The sequence below is a fragment of the Pristis pectinata genome, chromosome 32 (assembly GCF_009764475.1).
Source record: "Pristis pectinata isolate sPriPec2 chromosome 32, sPriPec2.1.pri, whole genome shotgun sequence".
Taxonomy (NCBI): domain Eukaryota; kingdom Metazoa; phylum Chordata; class Chondrichthyes; order Rhinopristiformes; family Pristidae; genus Pristis; species Pristis pectinata.
In genome coordinates, this window is record NC_067436.1 from 15,416,137 (window position 1) to 15,430,667 (window position 14,531).

At 43.5% G+C, this 14,531-nt stretch overlaps 1 protein-coding gene across 1 annotated transcript in view; it reads left to right on the top strand.

Annotated features, from left to right (window-relative positions):
* The window catches only part of LOC127585247 (dual oxidase 2-like), a 75,127-nt gene that overhangs the window by 13,239 nt on the left and 47,357 nt on the right, over positions 1–14,531 (top strand). Inside the window, exons 9-16 of the mRNA XM_052042555.1 lie at positions 22–118; positions 2,735–2,825; positions 4,289–4,391; positions 5,721–5,893; positions 6,540–6,715; positions 9,111–9,229; positions 11,400–11,537; positions 14,102–14,221. Coding sequence (XP_051898515.1) covers positions 22–118; positions 2,735–2,825; positions 4,289–4,391; positions 5,721–5,893; positions 6,540–6,715; positions 9,111–9,229; positions 11,400–11,537; positions 14,102–14,221 — 1,017 coding nt within the window. The remainder of the gene's footprint in view (positions 1–21; positions 119–2,734; positions 2,826–4,288; positions 4,392–5,720; positions 5,894–6,539; positions 6,716–9,110; positions 9,230–11,399; positions 11,538–14,101; positions 14,222–14,531) is intronic.

Consider the following 14,531-nt stretch of genomic DNA (forward strand, 5'->3'; position numbering starts at 1 on the left):
ACCAGATATTGGGTTCTGCAGGATACAAGAAGTTTGTCGACCCTGGTATCTCACCTGAGTTTCAGGTTGCCATATTGAAATCAATTGCTACCATGGTACCACCTGGAGTGTACATGAGGTAAGGGATAAACTATATCATTCCCAATTTTAGTCAACCTGATTCTCCTCTGTTCCTTTTCTCTCTCCTCCTGATCTACCCAGTCCTTCCTGCACCCTCTACAGACCCTCATCACCCTGTTTCTTTCTCCTCCTCCATCTGACCCACACACTCCTCCCACTGGGTCCCTCCCCCCCACTGTTCCCATCTACCGTCCCCACCTCCTTTATTTGATTCCAGGCTCCACCTTCCTCTCCTATCAGATTCCATCATCTGCAGCCCTTTGTCACCTCCACCTGTCACCTCTCACTATTTCCGCTCTCCCCTCCTCCATCTGTCAATCACCCCTCCTCACCTGGATCCACCTATTGCTTGCCAGCTCTTGCCTCACCCCTTCCCCTCCCCTCTTTACACTGGCTCTCTCCCCTCTATCAGTCCAGATGAAGGGTCTCACCCTGAAAGGTCGACTGTCCGTTTCCCTCCACAGATGCTGCCTGATCCGCCGAGTTCCTCCAGCTGTTTACTTTTTTGCTCCAGGTTCCAGCATCGAGTCTCTTGTGTCTCCAGAAACTAAATGTTATTGGCTAATTATCTGGTTTTATTAATTTTCTATTATGCTATCAGTTAGAACATAGAACATAAAACATTACAGCACAGTACAGGCCCTTCGGCCCACAATGTTGTGCTGACATTTTATCCTGCTCTAAGATCTATCTAACCCTTCCCTCCCACATAGCCCTCCACTTCTCTATCATTCATGTGTCTATCTAAGCGTCTCTCAAATGTCCCTAATGTATCTGCCCCACAACCTCTGCAGGCAGTGCGTTCCACGCACCCACCACTCTCTGTGTAAAAAAAAAACTTACCTCTGACATCCCCCTTATCCTCCAATCACCTTAAAATTATGCCCCCTCATGTTAGCCATTGTCGCCCTAGGAAAAAGTCTCTGACTGCCAACTCAATCGATACCTCTTATCTAGTACACCTCTATCCAGTCACCTCTCCTTCTCTCCAAAGAGAAAAGCCCTAGCCTACTCAACAGAGTTGGCTCTGTATTGCTCTCTGAACATGTGACATGCATCTACTTGGTGTAACAGTGCTGGATCTGGTGCACAGCCCAGGCTCACTTTCCTTATCCACAGGTAGAAGGCCAAGAGGCATCAAGCTGTTAACTGGCCCTCAGGCTGTGGATCCTGATGGCCTAGTGACTGTAACTTACCTCTTGGAGATTAATGGCAAAAGAAACAACAGTGGAGTTAGCAGACACATAAGAGAAAATAAATTGCGGGGATGTAGGGAAAGAAGGAGGGAGGAGTGGGTTGGCTCTGTTGGGAGCCAGCATTCTTTTGTGTTGCAATAAGTAAGTTATAGCCATTGCTGTTGGGGGATCTGCTTTGTGGAGCAGCAATAAAGGGCTAGTTGATTAAGTTTAGACTCATAGAGCTATATAACAGGGAAACAGGCCCTTCGGCCCAGCTCGTCCATGCCAACCAAGATGTCCATCAGGTTCAGCTTAAGAGGATGCTCCGCCTCAGATTTACATCCCAGTCAAGGAAGAAAGAGTTATTTTCATGTTCCATCATCTTGAAGTCCTTCTCATAAGGAGGACATGCCCACATTAAAGGGAAAATAGACCTACCCCTTCAATGGAAACCAAGTGGTTCACAAAATGGGCACAATGCAAAGAGGTGGTTGGAAATGCCTGACAGGTCAGGCAGCATCCATGGAGATGAGAAAGAGAGTTAACATTTCAGGTCAATGGACTTTCATCAGCTTTTCTAGTGTAATTCCATTTCATCTTTGTATCAGATGGGTTTCATCGAGGTTATCAGCATGGAATGGATTTGGAATATATTTTTAAGAAAATATTTCCAGGGCTGAGGAGTTTTTATTTAATAGATGATGCTGAGGTGAGATGTCATCGAGTCACAGAGGGATACAGTATGGAAACAGGCCATTCAGCCCACTGAGACCATGCTGACTATCAACTGCCCATTTACACTAATCCCACATTCAACACATTTTTTTTATTCTCCCCACATTCTCATCAACTCCCCCCTGCTTCAGCCCCTCACCTACACACTAGGGGCAATTTACAGCGGCCAATTAACCCACCAATCCGCAAGTCTTTGGGATGTGGGAGGAAACCCACACGATCACAGGCAGAATGTGCAGACTCCACACAGACAGCACTGGAGGTCAGGAGTGAACCTGGGGTCTTTGGAGCTGTGAGGCAGTGACTCTACTCACTGTGCTACCATACCACCCCATTCGTACAGGTGTACAATATTTGCCTGGAACAACCTATTTCTCTTGGGAGGGAGGTTGACTACATGGGGCTATTGACTTAAGATAATTAGTGGGAGCGTGAGAGAGGAGTTAAAGAAAGAGTGAAGGTCTGGAACTCACTGTCTGAAAGGCTAGTCGAGGCCAAAGCCCTCATTACATTCAACAGGCACCTGGATGTACACCTGAACCATCGTAAACCACAGGGCTATGGGTAGCTCCTGTTATTGGCCAGTATGAATAGATGGATCAAATGGCCTCCTCCTGTGCTGCAACTTCCTATGATTTTTTTTTTCCTTGCCGCTCTGCTGGTCTAAGTTTTGGTTTCTGTCCTCTTTTGGTTCAATGCAGGAACAAGACCTGTGCTTTCCGACAAGTTCGTAGCACCTCCAACAAAATGTCTCCAGCTCTTCGTCTGTGTAACAACTTCTGGAACAGACAGGTAAAGAACTTGAACAGCTGGATTCCCATTGGTGACCCTGGATGGGTAGCTCAATCTCCGTGACCCTTTCATTAGTCTTTGTTCGCCCCTATTAGTTAACAAGGAACCAACATTCAAGGGCTTCCTTACTGAACCCTTTAGTTCCCCCTTCACTTAGAGTCCGTGTGATTAGCAGGTAGGTGGTTGCTGTGATCCATTGTGTTCTGTTTGCTTTTTGGACCTGTTGGGGCCAATGGTCTATTGAAGTCCTGCTTCAACAATCAACATCCAGTAAAATGGCAGGACCCTTAAAAGCATTGAAGTCTTAGGGTCCAAGACCATAGCTCGATGAGAGTAGCAACACAAGTAGATAGGGTGGTAAAGAAGGTGTATGGCACGCTTACCTTCATTGCTCGGGGTATTGAGTACAAGAGTCAGGTAGTCATGTGGCAGCCAGATAAAGCTTTGGTTAGGCCGCATTTAGAGTTTTGTATGCAGTTCTGGTTGCCCCATTAAAGATGTGGTGGATTTGGAGAGGGTGCAGAGGAGGTTCACCAGGATGCTGCCTGGATTAGAGAATATTATCCATAAGGAGAGGTAGGACAGACTTGGATTGTTTTCTCTGGAGCATTGGAGGCTGAGGGGAGACCTGATAGAAGTTTATGAAAATACGAGAGGCATAGATAGGGTAGACAGTCGGAGTATTTTTCCCAGGGTAGAAATGTCAAATACTAGAGGGCATAGCTTTAAGGGGAGCGGGGGAAAATTTAAGGGAGATGTGTGAGGCAAGTTTTTTTACACAGAGAGTGGTGGGTGTCTGGAACACACTGCCAGGGGTGGTGGTGGAAGGAGAAGTGATAGTGGCTTTTAAGAGGCATTTAGATAGACACATGAACATGAAGGGAATGGAGCGATATGGATCACGTGCAGACAGATGGGATAAATTTCACTTGGCATCATGGTCAGCACAGACATTGTGGGCCGAAGGGCCTGTTCCTGTGCTGTTCTGTTCTATGTTCTATGACTGAAGGACATGAGCTGTGGCCAGTGACCCATTCTGCTCAGTTGTGTCTGTGCAGGTCCAATTGTGGCTTTCAAAAGGGAATGAGAAACAAATATATTGTTACGGGGAAATAGGAGGAGGAATGGGCTCAATGGGCCGAAACGTCTCCTGCATTGTACTGATTCTAAGCTAAGAAGATGCTAAGCTTTGGACACCAAAACAGGTGAAGATTATCTTCACCCTTATAGAAACCTCAAAACCATTCCCTCCGGCGTAATTTGGAACATTTTGTTTAAACCAGAAAATTGATTGACAAGTCCAAACTGGGGGGGAGAAAAAGCTTCCTGAAGAAAATACGAAGCTCTGTAGGGATACGTGAACCATCTTGACCAAAGTATTTTCAGAAATTAGTTGTGTCCAAACTGTAAAGAAAGCAAATGGCTGGTTATTAAAAGGACAAGGCTTTTTTTTAATTTTTCAGAAGCCGAATCTACAAACTGCTGCTGATTTTGAGGAGCTAATTTTTGGGATGACATCTCAAATTGCTGAGAGAGAAGACAACATTATAGTGGAAGACCTGAGAGGTAATCCATTTAATTTACTGTTTCGGCAAAGCAGTCATCTGCTAGATCAATAGTATGCCATTCAATAGACTGCCGTTAAGCTAATAGCAAGAGATTTTTGCCTTTGGACGGGGATGTTGCAGTAATATTGCAGGGTAAATCTGCCTAAGTCAGTAATTGGGCAGATCTCACTGTTGACTCAGTGGGCTACGTTCTTGCCTCTGGCTCAGAAAGCTGTTCGTTCATCTCCTACTCTGGAGATTTAAACATGCCTTCTCTGCTGATAATGTGGGACAGTTCTGATGTGATGAACTCCCAGCTTTCTGCACTGCCACCACCCCCCTGCACCCTTTGAAAAAGTGACCTTCTGCAAAGTTGTGCTCCAGACTCAAACTGGCAGCTTCCTCCTTGGGAACACACCCAATTTTGCAGGAACATGCATTTGAATCTCTCTGTGCAGACTGAAAATTAGTTGACAGATATGAAAGAGAGAATTGGATTAAATGGTGGTAGTCTGTGACCAGTTGTGTACTGCAGAGATCAGTATAAAGTTCCGGGATAATCTCAATATATCTAGAGTTTGGTGATATTTCTAAGTTGTTGATAACACAAAACTTGGTGGCATTGTGAGTCATGAGGAGGATTCAAAGATGCATTAAGGTGATTTGGGGATCGAGGTGTTCTTGCACACCAGTCTTTGAAACAAAGCACACATGAGGTGCAGCAAGCAGTTAAAAGGGCAAGTGATATGATGGCCTTCTTTCCAAGAGGTTTTAAATACAGGAGAAACTTGGTCTTATTACAATTATACACAGCATTGGCGAGACTGCACTTGGATTGTTTTGGCAGTCTTGCTGCCCTTACCCAAGAGAGGTTGTACCTGTAATAAAGGGGGTGCAATGGAGGCACACCAGACTGATTCCTGGGATGGTGGAATTGTCATATGAGGAGAGATTGGGTCGAATAGACTTGTATTCACCAGGCTTTCAGTCCCACAGTGGCAACTGAAGAATTTAAATTGAATTACTTAGGGGTAAATTTGGCCTCAATAACAGTATCAATGAAACTAGACAGACATAATAATCCATCTGGTTCATGAAGAGATCTGTCATCCTTACTAGTTGGCCTCTATGTGACTCCAGACCTACCAATGTTGTTGGCTCATAACTGCATGGTTCAGGAGCAATTAGTGATGGGCAATAAATGCTGCATCGCCAGTAACATCCACATCCCATGAATGAATAATAAAAAAGATGAACAAAAGATTCACTTGCAAGAATAAATCATTCAGGACTTTATGGAAACTCATACTTAATGTAATCTATTGACGACTTGTTCCATCGCACTCAGATTATATGTATGGACCGCTGAAGTTCTCTCGGTCTGACCTGGTGGCTCTCACTCTCCAACACGGGAGGGATAATGGTCTTCCAACATATAACACAGCAAGACAAGCCTATCAGCTCCCAACAGTTAGCAGCTGGAGTGAAATTAACCCCAACCTGATGAACGAGAGCCAGGAGGTCAGTTATTCTTCCATTAACTTCCTTCAACGAACTGTGGACCTTTTGTGTGTGAGATTCCATTTTCCTTTTTCAATTATGTTGACTTTTGTTTCGTTATACTTCTGGGATGTTTACTATATTATGATATAAATGCAAGTTGTTATTGTTGAATTTGCCCCTAGAAGTCTATTCCATATGATTGCTATTCCTTGTATGAAGAAATTCCTTCAACTCAACTTTCTACATTCTTAACCCCAAGCCACTTTAACAAAGTACTAAAGAAACGAGTTCAGATTCTAACAGCCAGTCGGTACTTATAGAACTGGTGACAGCGGGAGGAAGGGTTGGCAGGAGGAGGGGAAAACCCATCTCTATAATCATTAAGTATTTTACAAAAGTGGATCAGTGCAGATAATATTTGTGTGTTAACGTTCCCCCTCCAAAAGTGATCAAGTTTAAAATACTGTGTACTCCCCCTGACCTCATACATCTACATCTAGCCTCCAGTGATTCCAATTTTCCTATGTCCTTCCACTGGCTAGATCCCAATCTCCTTAATACCTCCCTGCCTCTTCAACTTAATTAGGACGTTTTGTTCTGTGGAATTTTCATTGGCCACAGTTCCTGGCAATCTGACTGAGCTTTACTTGCCATTGCATTACAGATCTTCACTAGATTGGCCAAAGAATATGGAGAAGACATATCCAAACTAGAGTTGTGGCCTGGAGGTCTGTTGGAGACCAGTGGTGGGGCGGAGGAGCTCTTCACTAAAATCGTGATTGAGCAGTTCCAGCGAATACGGGATGGAGACAGATACTGGTTTGAGAATCAGCAGAATGGGTACGAGTTCATTGTTGGACTTATTTGATAAATACAAGAAAATGGCTTGCTAGTTGAATAACACAATGCTTGGCTGGGAATCCTCCTTGGCAACACTGTGAGACCCAATGGGACATTTTACGACATTAAGAGTACTTCAGGTGGAGCGGACCATTCTGCTGCTGAGGCCTGTTCTTCAGTTTAGTATCATGGCTGACCTGTGACCCCAACAATTTTTCTCTATCTTTTAATATTTTGGTTAACAAAACTATTAATCTCAGATTTAAAATCGACAATTGAATTGGCATCAACTGGCACTTGCAGAAAAGAATTCCAGATTCCTTACTGCAGTCTTGATGCACTAAAATTTCGTCTGTTCTAATTGTGTTCTTCTTGGAAAAATTGTGTATCATTTATGTCTAATTTATGCTTTTCTTCTGAATACTGCTTATCTGATGCTGTGTGCCTGTGATGCTGCATTGCACCTGTGCAGACATGGACTTGTGCAGATGACAATAAACCTGAGTTTGATTTTGACTTTGATGCAGGATCTCAACCTGAAACATTGACAATTCCTTTCCCCCGCAGATGCTGGCTCCAGTTCCTCCAGCAGTTTGATTTTTGCTGCTGTTTCTTACACCTTTGGAATTTCTCAATGTCATTGCAGAAAGCACCAGCTTTTTCTTTTTTACTTAATGGACCCAATCAGTGAAAATAATATATCTCTCTCCACCCTTTTGCTTCCCTTTAATATGTTGGTCACACCAGTCAAATTATCCCTTCAGCTAATGCTGTACAAGGGCAGCTTGCTGATGGAATCACTGGAGAAGTTATGATGCAGAAGGAGGCCATTCAGCCCATTGCGTCCATCGCCAGTTGAAGCGTTGCCGCTAAATCTGATCCCACTTCCAACACTGCAGCTGTCATGGGGTCTTGTAGTGGGGGATCCTGACTACACATTCCTCTCTGACTCGGGTGATTTATGCAGGGAAAAAGGACCTTGATATTTAGAAATAGCAACAAATATTTCTATTGTGTATTGGACTCTGAAAACCAAGGTGGGCCACAGGTTTCTGCTAGAACTGCTACAGAGCAGGACATGAAATCTTTCAACAGCAGACTCTTGGAAATTTAAGCACAGTGTGGAGTAGACTTTGACCATTGAAAGTATATTGAAAGTAAGCCTGAGTACTTTAAAAAGCTTTTTGGCAGCGTTACAGGTATTGTAAGGGATGCTTAAGAGGCACGAGAGAGGAGAACCTGGACCGAGTCCACATTATGAGTGAAGGTGTTGTCTGATCTCCTTCATTACCCATGCAATTCCACTCAGCTATTGATGACTCTTCCTGTTAACTCACCCTGAACTGATCGCCTTCTCCGTCATTGTGTTAGCAAGTTACTCATTTGTTGCTTGTTGCTGCCAAACTTCAGGCTCGTGTTTTTATTTGCGCTTTAGGCACGGTCTCTGTGTATGTTTACGGGCAAGGTCGATGACCCATAATAGACCAAACCATATAGATCAGCCATTTTATATACCCTGCCTGACATCGGGTGCCACCAACAGCTGTTAATTGGCTCCAAGTACAGTTCTAACCATTAAATGTTTCACTTGTATCCAATACCACCTCCCCTCCCTAACGCTACGATCTCTCCCATAGTTAGTTGGAATCGGGTGCCAGTAGGAATTGAGACATCAGTGTTCCTGACTCAATCCCCAGTGATAAGTTATTGACCTAGAAAATGCTCAGTGCTTGTAAAGATGTCCAAGTCAGTTAGTTCACAGGGAGGTAACGATGTTTGCTTCCTGTCCCATTACCAGGATATTCCCTTGTGCACAGCCCCGAGGTGTTTCATGCTACAGAAATGATCTTGCATGTTGGACCTTTGCTGTTTGTGATATATGTTAACAACTTGGATGTGAATGAAGGAGGTATGATTAGTAAGTTTGCAGATGACATGAAAATTGGTGGTGTTGTGGATAACAAGGAAGGTTGTCTAATGCAACAGCAACTTATAGATCAGTTGGAAAGTTGGGCAGAGCGTTGGCAGATGAAATTTAGTCCTGACAAATATGAGGTGAAGCATTTTGGAAAGTTAAGTAGAGATAAGATATATACTGTAAATGGTAGGGCACCAAGGAAAGTTGTTTTGCTTTAGGTTCAGGATTTGTGCAATGTTGCTGTACTTTCTCCATCTTCTGCACTGAGAAATGGGATTGACAGGATTTCTCTACAACAAGCCAGCACAGATCAAATGGGCCAAAGAGCCTCCCTTTACGTCAAAACCAGACTATGATTTGTGAACCACTCACTTCCAATAACGTAGAATTTAAATTTCTGCGATGGTTTCAGTTTTGTCAAAATACAGTGATGGTAAATTCACCAGAAGTCCTTTCTGATTTTTGCATTTGATTTAGATTATTCACAGCCGAAGAAATCAGTAAAATTCAGAACACTACTTTTTTTGATGTCCTGGTGAATGCCTTAAACACAAATGAAAATGAGATTCAGAAGGACGTCTTTGTCTTCAAAGCTGGTAAGCTAGTCTGATAAAGAATCTGGGTCAAAGACCTTAGATTAAGTTAATGATGTATAGAGATGCACCAATGTCTTAAGGTTGAGGAGAAAGTTCCCAGAGATTTTTATGAAGGCACCTATCTCTTGTTTTCTTGTCGTCACTGCCACAGAGTTATAATTGCTAATGCAGAAAACAAACCCAGAAATGCTGGAAGAACTCAGACAGTCAAGCAGCATCTGTGGAGAGAGAAACCAGTCAATGTTTTGGATCAACAACCTTCCTCAGAAATGGAGAAAGAACGGGAAGATCACTGAACCGAAACATCGACTCGTTTCTCTTTCCACAGATGCTGCTTGACTGGCTGAGTTCCTCCAGCAATCTTCTGTTTCAGTTTCTGTTTCCAGATCTGAACTTTTATTGTTTTTCCTATAACAGCTGGTGACTCACCCATCCATCACTCCTATGCCTACTGACTACAGGGGCTTCCACCTACCAGCCTCCTGCCATTAACGTTTCATCCTACGTTCAGCTCCCTTCCTCAGCATCATCCTTCCCCAGCTCTGTAGCTTCCACCATTCCACTAAGAGGTCTACATTCATCCAAAGGGTCAGGCAGCATCTATGGAGAGAAATGGACAGTCGACGTTTCAGGTCTAGATGAATCCACAGGAAGGGTCTCAACCCATAATGTTGACTGTCCATTTCCCTCCATAGATGCTACCTGACCTGCTGAGTTTCTCCAGCATCTTATGTGTTGCTCCAGATCCCAGCATCCGCAGTCTCTTGTGTCTGCATTCATCTGCCTCCATCTCTTAGATATTAAGATATAAGATATTTATTTATTAGTCATATGTACATCAAAACACACAATGAAATGCATCTTTTAGCATTACTGAGAATGTTCTGGGGGCAGCCCGCAAGTGTCGCCACTCTTCCGGCGCCAACATTGCATGCCCACAGCTTCCGAACCCATACACCTTTGGAATGTGGGAGAAAACCAGAGCACCTGGAGAAAACCCATGCAGACACACAGGGAGAACGTACAAGCTCCTTACTGACAGCGGCGGGAATTGAACCCGGGTCACTGGCGCTGTAATAGGGTCACACTAACCGCTACACTTGTGACACAGCTTGTCAATCGTGGTCTAAGCTCCGCCATCCCTTTCCCAAAATGCCACCGCTTTATCCTGCTTTACAGCAATCCCTAAAACCCACCTCTTCGATTAAGCTTTCTTTAAAAAATCATTTGTTTTCATGCAGGCATTTCTGGCAAAGCCAGCATTTGCTGCCTGTTCCCCGTTGTCCTGAGAAAGTGGCGATAAGCTGCCGCCTTGTCCTTCTGGTGAAGGTGCTCACCCATGGTGCTGCTGAGAAGGAAGTTCCAAAATTTAGACCCAGCAGTAATGAAGGACCAGCTGTATATTCCCAAATCATGATGCATTGCGATTGGGAAGGGAGCCAGCAGATGGCGATAGTTCCCCAGTACCTGCCACCCTGGTCCTCGGTGACAGAGGTCATAGGTTTGGTCAGAAATGCCACAGCAGAACATTTTGTAGGTGGTGCACCCAGCAGCCACAGTGTCCCGGTGGTGGAGGGAACCTTTAGTCCCTTTATGTGAGTCAGTTCCAAGTTTTGTCTGACTATATGCCTGTGATGTCCTCTGGACGTTTTATTCTATTCTGGCAGTTCTGAGGGTGTGTTGCACTGTTACTTCTTTTCCAAGTTACCAAACTCACCCAAACTTTGGGTGAGATACCAAACAAAGGGCCATTTACTCTTTCTGGTGGATGTTCAAGATCTTACGTCTGGAGATCTCTCTCCAGGTTCAATATTAATCTGTCAACAAATGCATATGTCATTATCTTGTTATTGCTTGTTTGGTGAATGTCCTTTATTACTAGAATGACAACGTCCTTTATTGGCTGTTAGGTGCTTTGCAGGTGTACAGAGATCATGAAAGGTGCTATATAAATGCAAATTATAGCTTTTGTATTTTATATTAATGTGAAGTGGAAGGGGTAGAGTGGAACAAGAGTTGTGGTGCTGCCCCACACTTCTACAGTCTCTTGGTCATCAACAGTTGCTGTTAGTGATGATAAATTTCCCCAACAAATTGTTCCTTACCTTCTGACAAAACCTCTCTCTATAACTCCAATTCTAAGGCCTTCTTGCTTATTGTTTTCCAACAGGGGACCCATGCCAACAGCCAAGACAGTTGACCGTTTATGACCTGGAACCTTGCACTGGTCCGATCTCTTTGAACTATTTCGAGGGCAGCGGAGCCCCTTTTGGGATTATCATCGTGCTGCTCTGCTGTTTACCACTAGGTTAGTGAATGTCCCTCCTCTCCACACTAATCCTGTTTTGCAATTCAGAGGTGATTCTTAGGTTGATCAGATCTGTTCAAGACACACCAAACAAAAATTCCAGAAGTAATTAAAGCATAGTCACAACACGGAAACAGGCCCTTTGGCCCAACTGGTCCATGCTGACCAAGATGCCCCATCAAAGGTAGTCTCATTTGTCAGTGTTTGTCCCATATCCTTCTGAACCTTTCCTATCCATGTACCTGCCCAACTGTCTTTTTAAAGTCATTACTGTACCTGCTTCAACCACTTCCTCTGGCAGCTTGTTGCATATACATACCACCCTTTGGGTAAAAAAAGTTGCCCCTCAAGTTTCTATTAAATCTTTCCCTCTCACCTTAAGCTTATGCCCTCCAGTTCCCAATTCACTAACCTTGGGAAAAAGACTGAGTGCATTCACCATATCTATATGTATTTTTTGTATAAGGTCACCTCAGTTTCCTCTGCTCCAAGGAATAAAACTTCTCTCTATAACTCAGTCCCTCAAGTCCTGGCAACATCCTTATAGATCTTTTCTACACTCCTTCCAGTTGAATAACGTCTTTCCTATAGCAGGACGACCAAAACTGAGAACAATGCTCCAAGTGCGGTCTCATCAGTGTCCTGTCCAACCATACCATGACCTCCCAACTCTTATACTCAATACCCTGACTGATGAAGGCCAGAATGCCAAAAGCCTTCTTCACCACCCTGTCTACCTGCAATTCCACTTTCAGGGAACCATGTACTTGAACTCCAAGGTCCCTCTGTTCCGCAACACTCCCAGATTTTCGGACAGGAAGATCCACATTTATTTATGTTGCTGCGTCTACTAGTGCTACAAATGACAGATGAGGTCTCAAACAAGGAGGTAGTAAATACCTTTCAGTCTGGTACTGTCTAAGGCTGAGGCACAAAGTTGGAACACTTTAAAAATCAACTAGAGATTTATTGCAACTGAGGTCATGGTATTCCATAATTAAATAAATGCAAGGTATAATTATCGTGACTGGAACTACTGGTAAGAGTTATTGGTGTTAAGTTTTATATAGGCAGCTTAATACATACAGGTGCCACCAAGGAGATGATGATATAGGACAGGTAAAAGAAGGTATTAACAGTGGTGAAGATAACTTTATTGGAGCAATAGTTGCAATACAGGAGATGAGAAGCCAACTGTGGAAGTGATCCTCTGGAATTACTGGCATCAGGAGTAGTTACTTCAGAGATACTTCAGAGCAGCTTACGGTGGAGAGTTTGGACTCATAGATTGATTCAATTTATAGTTGTTTAAACTTACAACTTAATATTAATGTAAGCAGTTAACTGTATAATTTTATCCATGTAAGTAGTTAACAATTGGCATGAGTTTGTTTTGAGGGGAAGCAGTGGAGTGCGTGCACATAAGTGAACTGAGTGCACCACGTGGTTTGACTTGATACTGAACCCTGCTGTCTATCATGTCACGGAGTAAACAGCACAGAAGAAGTCCTTGGTCCACCAGATCCGTGCTAACTATCAAGCATCCACTTAAACCAATCCTACACTAATCCCATTTTATTCTCCCCATCTTCCCATCAACTCCACTCCCCCCCCCCCCACCCCCCCAGATCCTACACCCATTTACACACTTGGGGCAATTTAGAGAGAGCCAATTAACCCACGAACCTACACATTTTCAGGATGTGAGAGGAAACAAGAGAATCTGGGGGAAACCCATTTGGTCTCAGGGAGAACGTGCAAACTCCGCACAGACAGCTTCAGAGGTCAGGATTGGACCCAGGTCACTGGAGCTGAGGCAGCGGGTCTCCGAGCTGTGCCACTGTGGTCCTCCCAGAGTTACTGCCTTCAATAAAGTGATTCTGTTGATAGCACTATCTGTTTATTTGCTTATATGAGGACCAATAAGAAACAGTGTACAGCTGTCAGAACCAGCAAAGCCATCGGCTGAACCTCACCAGGTCTAATCCAAAAACTCCCAACAAAATGAGGTACTTTCGTATGTAACTGTCAGGATCTTCAGTATCCCAAGACATGCAAGGGCAAACAATTATTTCCAAACCAAATTGCTCCACCCTTCAGCTAACAGATTTCGAAGCAATAAAATAATTGCTTAGAAGAATTCTATTGGTCAAAAACAGAAGCAATATCTATCGCTCCACCTTCCCACTTATCTTTGTCTCCTACCAACTTGAAGATGCTTCTGAGAATACCTTTGACCAGCTTGCATTAATCCCTCAGCTGACACTGCCCAGACAAATTAATTAAGCTTTGCTCTTTGTGGGAGCGCACGAGTTAGCTGAGATTTACTACATTATAAACAGCGAATGCATTTCCAAAGGAATGTATTGGCTATAGAACAAGATTTCTAGATATTGCACAATATATTCTTTAAGTGAATGTTGTCTCTTTTCTGTTATGACATGACATACAACTACCTTGGTGAAGCACTGCTAAATGAGAAAGAATTCTGTGTCAGACTTTATTTATCAAAGAAATAAATGACTTGATTTATGAAGACCTGAAAATCATCCTTTGTTTTCCAGTGTGCCTGATCCCTGCCTATGCAGTAGCTTTTTATCGTAAAACACAGTTCAAGAAACTACAAAATATGAACAGGCAGGAGTCTGTAAAAAAGAAGAATGAATCTGGAGCAGGAATCAGAGGTAACCTGATCCTTGTTTTTATGGGAGAAAGTACTTCAGTATCTAAAGATTACGGTTAACTGAGCTGTGTGCTTTCATTCGCCTGATCTCCTTGTCAAGTTAATGTCAGGCCAAGACAATGGTGGTCCCATGACCTGACCTGACTGAGCTCTCTTTAAGTAGAAATTTTCGAGTAGACAATCTCAGCAAGGCTTAACATTGTAGGAGGAAAATGAGGTGAAGAATGTGTTGAAGTAAAATTCACAAATGCCAGCAGACCTATTCTATGTATCACCAATCTTATTGACACAATCCTTTGATGATGGTGAGA